Consider the following 7,702-nt stretch of genomic DNA (forward strand, 5'->3'; position numbering starts at 1 on the left):
TTAAAATATTATGAATACAAATAACTAAAAGAAAAAAATTACAAGGCAAGTAGTAATTATGGGAAATAATAGGAAAACATGAGGTTGTATTTAAAAGTTACAGGAAATAAAAGGAAGTTAAAGGCTTTTTCTTAACTACAAGTATTACATCATTATAATAGTGGGAGACTGTAAAAAAGGAAGGAAGTGGAAAAAATCCCACAAAAAGTAAAGACAACAGATAACCTTTTATCATCTATATCAAGAAGATAGCATAGCCTTTTTGTTAGAACTCTCAGATAAATCAGCTGCATTTCTTTTCAGATTACACATACTGTTCTGTCTTATTTTTTAAAACGACAAAGATTTGAAAGGAAAATTAGAGATTGTTTTTACTGACACAAATACTTGCTTCCAAAGCAATTCACACAATTCACACGAAAGGTACAGCTCTACTTACTGGAAAGTTTAGGATTCAGATGAAATACATCATAAAACACATACTTACAAATCCCCATGTATCAAGTGTCATTCGAGTTATTCAAAATATGCATATTTTGAGTTTGAAAAGGCTCTTGCTTTTGTTTACAATCTTTTCAAAATAAGATCAAATGTACTCAGCAAGACTTACATTTTAACATGTGCCTTGCTCCTGCATTCTGTAGTAGCATGTGCTAAATATTTTTTTTTCTCCCACCTGAAGACTCCGGTCATTTTTAGCTACAGATAGCATACTATAATCTAGCATATAGGTTTGCAGTGTACACTGTATGTGCAGGAAGGCAATATAGAAAGTATTAGGAAAAACTATATTATGCATTTTTTTCTTCCATTAGAACTAAAAGCATATGCTAGAAAGATAACGTGGAGGGAATATGGTGCCATAAGATCACATTTATAAATATACTGAGTTAACACACACACACACAAAATAAAACCCATCAAAACTTTTCAGTTGCAGTGATGTTTGTGGCACAACAGTTAGGAATAAATTGCACACTTTTCACAGACAAACTTTACTGCACAGTGCAAAATTCTGATTTGCTGTTTGTGGAGTAGGCCAATCCATGGACAAGTGGGAGCTGTCAATTTTTGCAGGAAATATAAAGGAACAGGAGACTGACCTTGTTACAGCTTTCAGCCAGAAAATACTTAGATTCAGGTTTCCACCTGTGAAGTTCATACATGTGTTATATTATGCACCCCTCTGTCCTGTGCATCTCAGTGGGCATTTTATCTCTTTACTGAACTGGGAGTTCTCTCATCACTACATTCAGACTTGGACTTTGTTGCAGAAGCTTCCCTGTATGTTTCCCCTGTACTGTTGTATACAGAGATGCAGCTTGTGGTTAGCTCAGTATATTTTATTTACACAGTACAGTGGAGTTGCAAAAGGGGAAGAAATAAGGCTTTTCCACTAGGGGTCACTAAGAAAGTTCTGTATCTGTTCTTTGTACGGAATGGATCAGACTCCTAGCGTCTAATCATTCACCACATTTAGAGGATGGGTCAATGTTTTCCTATTATTTTTAAAATATTTTTAATGAGAGGAAGGAGAAAAAGCTTTTAGGGAATAACCTTCTCTCCCAGGGATTGGGCACATACTCATCTGTTCTGCAGACATACTAGGCTGCAATGCTCTGCTTTCTGACACAGCCCAACCTAGCTTAGACATAAGACCATCACATCCTACAGGAGTCAGACAATCAGGAAAGAGAGCTATAAACATGCTAAAGCACTACACTGTCAGGATGTAATTGTTCATGAACTTTAGGTATCAGTGTAATAATGCATCAGAAGTTCCAGAGCCAGTATGGAGGTACACACATTCCTGCTTTCTGCAAGGTGTTGGTGCTCTCAGAGATCTCAGAATCAAGTTCTCATCACATCAATCTTCAGGTATTTTCCATTTACAGAATCTTTGAGTGCCCAGTCATGGAGGAGGCTGTAGTCATAATGCTCCTCATCCACTAGTTTTAAAAAGGCCAGTCCAGAAATGGCTTGCCACTCTCTAAGGGATGGAATACGGATTTCCTTCACATTTTCGCCCCCTGGGGCAAAGCCAAAGAACTTCCTCACGTGCTGCATGGCATAGAGCCTGGAGTGCTGGTCCATTGCTTCGTCAAAGAGCTCCTGCTCATTGTGGACATACTTGGTCCAGTATCTGAAATGAAGGAAGCTGAGTGGGGAGAAACAGCTTGCCAGGCAGTAAGACAGGAAAACAGTGATGACTACTACAGCAATCAGAAGCCAGCCAGCCACCTTCAAAAAGAAAAGCAACAAATTAAAGACTTTACTATTAATGCTTCTTGATGTAGTCCCTTGTACCACAGTACATTTATTACAGCTGAAAATACCTGCTGTGACAAATTTTGAGTATAAAAATCTTTACTTTTTTCCTGAGTAAGAAGGTTAACAAGATGCAAGTCTGGTAAGGATCTGTTGTCATCAAAACCAGTCCTTGCCTACTGCTGGTAGCTGCATTAAAAAAAAAGTGTGTTTCTTTGAAGTTTAAGGAGGTTCTGTTGTATAATTTGTTCAGGATTTGGCTTCCAAAACTATTATTGGAAGTCTGTTAACAGAGAGGCCATCTAATTTCTAGCCCAAATTAACCTGTAGCCTGTTTATACCCATTTCTCTTTAAAGTGAATGCTTAATAGTCCCCCTAATATTTACCTACTAGATAAGCTTTTAAAAACAAGTGTCAACGTAAAGAGCAAAATTTTGGTTTGGCTAATGTGGAACCCTCAAAATCTGGGACCCTTAGTCACTTTTCTTATTCTTGAATCAAGAAACCTAATTCCCCTCCCCAGTTCTTGAACATCCTTTTGGCTTACTTGCTGGTACTTCAAGATACTGTGCAAAGAAAAACATTTCCTCCACTAGTAGGTAACAAATGGGACAACTGCATGTAATAATTTACTATATCTAAAGCTCAGTTCCACTTGCAGGAGCAAGCCAGTCTTCAAAACACACAAAGATTTGGCACCCCAAACAGAAGATGCAGATCCCATTTTTTTTCCTAATGCTTTGTCCACTAATTCTCATTAGATCCTCAGGCAACATCTTCACAACAGAAGTAACATAAGCTACTCACTTGTGACTGGTATCGGAGGAGGAGAATCACTTCATCTCTTGCCCTACTCAGCTCTGGAGGAACTAACTGACTGCAAGGAAATGCAGCCAATATTTTTCTGCGCTCACTAGCAGTAATATTAGGATTACTTCCAAAATAATACATGGAGACATACTCACTCACAGCACACACATAAAATGAGCCATTTATCAGGGTGACTGCTAGCCATGTTACTGGAGCAACAAGTGCTCTCCCAGTGATGCTACACAAGACGAAGCAGGTCAGTTTGCACTGCAGTAAGTGATTACGTGTACCCTCTTGCTGAAGAGGAGATCTTTTGCCTGTAACTAGCCTCCAAGTCTGGTTATTAAGAGCATAACCAACAATCAGAAGGATCAGTGCAGGAACTCCTAGGAAAGCCAGCCCATAGATAAGGTTCTGCCCAACATGGCAGGGACAGCTGAATGTAAAAAAAGAGAAAAGTTGCTGCCCACCAATTGTCAGTATTGCAATTATAGCATTAGCGACAATGACCTCTCTGCCTTTTAGAAAAGTTAGCCACTTTGGAAGATAAGCCATTTTAGACCTTACACTTTACTGAATGTTTTTGCTTCAAGTCAATGCTAGCTTTTAGTTATGTTTAACTACTATCAATTAATAATAGATCAGATTTCAAATAAACAGACACCAGTAGAATAAAAAGAAAAACAAAACCGAACAAACAACAAAACAATAACAGCCCTACTAGCCTTTCTCCTTCAACTAATTCCTGACTCTACTCCATAATAGCTAGAACCTTGTTTACTAGCTTTAAATCTACTTGCCAATATCCAATCATCACTTTTAATTGATTCAATAAATTATCCCAGTGGTTCTGGAACATTTAGCTTTTTGGCAATTATGAGCTTTGCCAACCCCTTGCTAATTGCCTGAAACTAACGATGAATTCTCTCTACCTTTTGGAGGACATGCAGTGCTGTCAAACTGTTGGCTCCCTATTAGGGTTAATTGGCCAGCTGTTTTCTAATCAATGGTAATTAGCAGAATCATGCTGTGGGACTAGAAGAAAGATTGCAGAAGAAAGTAAATGCTAAAAAAAATCTTTTGGTTGTGCTTTATAAAAAATAACAAAACAAAGCTTTGGCAGGGGGACTGATTATAAAAAACAAAAAAGCAAACAAAAAACCCAATCAGTAGGCTTATTTTAAAGTATCTCAACATAAAAATGGAATAAACTCCATAAACTGCACAGGGTTTGGAATCCTAATTCTATTTGCCTTTAATGTCAGTTTTCCTTTTGAGGCAGTTTGAGCACCGAATGCTGGAATCTGAGATGTAGTTAGCTGATGGCAACAAAGAAAGGTGACTAAGACCTCAGTGATTTACAGGTAACAAGAAGCTAATGTTTTTGATTTCCTGACAGTGTAAAATGTTGCTGTATGCTGTTTCTTTAGGAAAGATTATTTGGATAACTTATAACCTGCTGTTCACTTTTTATAGTGTGAAGCCAACTTTAAACATACTCATGATAATAACTGGCATTTATATAGCTTGTAACCCAAATGTTTAAGATTTTTGTTTATCATCAATCCCATTCTGTGGACAGAGCGGTAGATGGAAATGTTTAAGTTAAACATTTTCAGAACTGTTTTCTGTTGATTGAGATGTATGATCTGGGCTCTCAGCATCTCTGACAAATCAATCCATTATTAAAGGTTAATTTAAACCATTTCACTCCAAATGGTTTTCTCCAGGCATGCTGTATAAGGTCATGCTATCCAGTACTTCCGTACATCATGCAGCCCAGTTAGATATGTTGCTGAATATGCAAATACTGTAAATGTTTAAGTTATGAGAAATCTCACTGTAATATAAACATTTTTACTCATAACATAACAGAAATCCAGAAAGGCTGTGAGGAAAATTGTATTCCCAGCCATCTGTTCAGCATGTGCATACTTGGTTATATGACATAATAGCGTCTGATTGTACAGCCTCTTCTCTTCCTTTGCAAAAAGAGTTGCTTATAATAACTTAGGATGGGAACAAAAGGTAATTTTAGCATCCACGTTATCCACTTGGGAAGCAGTGACACTATCATAGCTGTTATATACATACTTGCCTTGTCCATTACTAGGCAAGACCCTATTCCTCCAGTGCGTTGTTTAGGGAGCACGCCTACTTGTCTTGTCCTCAGACACAATCTATGAGTGAGGCCCCCAAAACTAAGCGACAACATTATGCAAAACTAGAAATGATGTCAAAATGTGCTGAAACATGCAGCATCCCTTTGCCACTGTTCCTCTGGCATCTGTTATAACTTCTCATTTGTTTGAGCAGAGTAGGACCACACAACAAAATCATAGCGCTCTCTATGTGCTGCCATTTTGAAGCTTCATTTTCTTTCAGTAAAACCAGATCATCCATAACTTTTTAAATGTATTAGTGGCATTACATTTTGAAAAAATTTACCTCCTTCTAATTAAGTGGATCCAATGCATCTGGGTATTACAGAATTATCTTCAGAATGTGTTTTATAAGAGTTTTCTGTTGTACCTCAGTTCACTTTAAAATCCCCAGTTGATTGCTGCTGAGCTCTCTTTGGGCACTCACATCTTATTTTGTTTATAGGGGAGGTAGGCTTTCCCAAACATCATTTGCTTACTCAAGAAACACATTAGATATGAAACTGAAGAGAAGTACAACACTGAAATATTGATAGTTGGTCTAAGGCTGTTGAGTGAAGCAGTTTATGCAATCAATAGAACAACTTTGCACTGCTGCATTGTCACTTTTTGGCATTGCTTTCATGCTGTTCTGTGTTCTGTAAATAATCCTGCTGGGTCATGCCATTACAGAATGAATTACAGGGTTGGATCCGGTAAAGAACTTGGGGGGTACATCAAACTTTTAAATACTTTCAGATACTTGCCTTTGCTGAGGAACCCAGAGTCTTGAGTAAATATCTAGTCTCCTTATAAAATGCCTCGGAAGAATTAGGATTAAATGCAATCCAAATACCATAATCTAAGAAGTCAGCCACTTCACCAAGGAGAAGTTTATAGCTGCCCTCCAGCATAAATAGTGACACATGGGCAAACCTTAGCCATGTTTTTTCTAGCCATTTTACTCTGAGGTGCAGGGCTCCCTCAGCTTGGATTCACTGCTGGCAAGTCTTTCTGAGAATAAATGTCTTTTCTGAATAACTGATACAGGTTTGTCATTTTCTTTCAAAATATGGAAGACTTATTACTCCTTCCTGTCCTCCCATACACAAGTATGCGGTTTTTGTTGTTTTCTTTTTAAGCAGCTGTGGCAGAAGGGAGAAATTGATTTCAATTCCCTTCTCCATCAGATCCAGTGAAAATTCTCTCATCTCTTTCCTCACTTTTTTGCTAGAGATGTGGTGTGACTGATGGGAAGAAGCTGTGTTCTGCAGCTCTCCTGCAGAACTAGCTCCTGGCTAGTGGAACTAATCCACTAGCTGTACTTAGTTCTCTGCATAGAGAGAAATCTGATGTTTATTGGATCAGAAAATGGTTAGGATTTTGACATGTACTGGGCAGGAAAAGGAAGAGGGGAAGAGAGGAGTATTCCTCTACTTTTCATCTGAAGATTACTCTGGGTAAAATTTGGAGGAGGTTGAACCTAGGTCTGTCATGTCCTGCTCGAGTGCTTTCATCACTAAACTGGCGTTCAAAAGGCAGATGTGCTGTGCCTCTTCTAGGTGCATTTTCAGTTATATTTTGGAGGATGCCAAGTCTGCCTGTGCACGTTGGGTGTGCTGTGAATTTACCTGCGCAATAGAGTTCCTGTGGGAGCTCAGAGAAGCAGCGTCCACATCCTGCCTTCTACTTAATCACAGGTCGACTTCAGGCTGTCAAGTCATTCTGTTGGTCTCTTTGGCCTGGAGCAATTCCTACCGCCTAAATCAGGACAAACACTGATGAGAATGTCATCAATAAGCTTCATTTTAAGGGAAAAATAAGAAACCATTAATGATTTTTTTTAACTTCCACTTTTAATTCAGAATTCAGCTGTGATTTGTAAGGATTTATACAAGATTTTAGATGCTTTCAGTGAATTACAGCAGAAAGTAGGCACCTAATCCAAAAATACTCTCTTGAATGCGATAGCACAGCTTTATTTTGAAACATAACCAAAAAGGCAGCCACGCTGAGCTCTAAAGACTAAGAGCAGTCATTTGGGATGTGAGAGACCTGTGTTAAAGTAGCTTTTCATCATGAGTAGCTTCAAACCCCTATCACGTTCTTACAGTTCAAAAGAATTTCATTTTCTAACATAAAATATTTGAATCAAGATCTATCAGGTTAGAGAGAGAGAGAGAGAGAGAGAAGAAACATAAGCCCAGTCCTGTGTTTTACTGATTTGGACACTCACCTTTTCAGTGGCAAATGCTGTGTTCTTATTTTAGCTCAAATAGCTGTTAATGTATTTGGCACTAAATGTACTAGCAGCCTTTATATTGCACTGTGCTCTGGAATATTCATATTTGTGCGAATCCTTAGAAAGTGGGATACTGAAATGATCATATCCTTAGCTCTACAGGTTTCAGCATTCCCATAATAATCAATCTCCTATAAGAGACAGAGTGCTGGTGCACATCATTTTGCATGCTTTTTAACT

The 7,702-nt window shown here is 38.2% G+C and overlaps 1 protein-coding gene across 1 annotated transcript; it reads right to left on the reverse strand.

The window, feature by feature from the left end:
- Positions 1-1,851: 1,851 nt before the first annotated feature.
- Positions 1,852-3,634, reverse strand: CALHM4 (calcium homeostasis modulator family member 4). Its single transcript, XM_062570951.1, has 2 exons — positions 3,077-3,634; positions 1,852-2,241 (listed from the first exon to the last, which is right to left on the reverse strand). The coding sequence occupies exons 1-2, from the start codon at positions 3,632-3,634 to the stop codon at positions 1,852-1,854; spliced, it is 948 nt and encodes a 315-aa protein (XP_062426935.1).
- Between the last annotated feature and the right edge of the window lie 4,068 nt (positions 3,635-7,702).

The sequence above is a fragment of the Rhea pennata genome, chromosome 3 (assembly GCF_028389875.1).
Source record: "Rhea pennata isolate bPtePen1 chromosome 3, bPtePen1.pri, whole genome shotgun sequence".
Classification (NCBI taxonomy): Eukaryota; Metazoa; Chordata; class Aves; order Rheiformes; family Rheidae; genus Rhea; species Rhea pennata.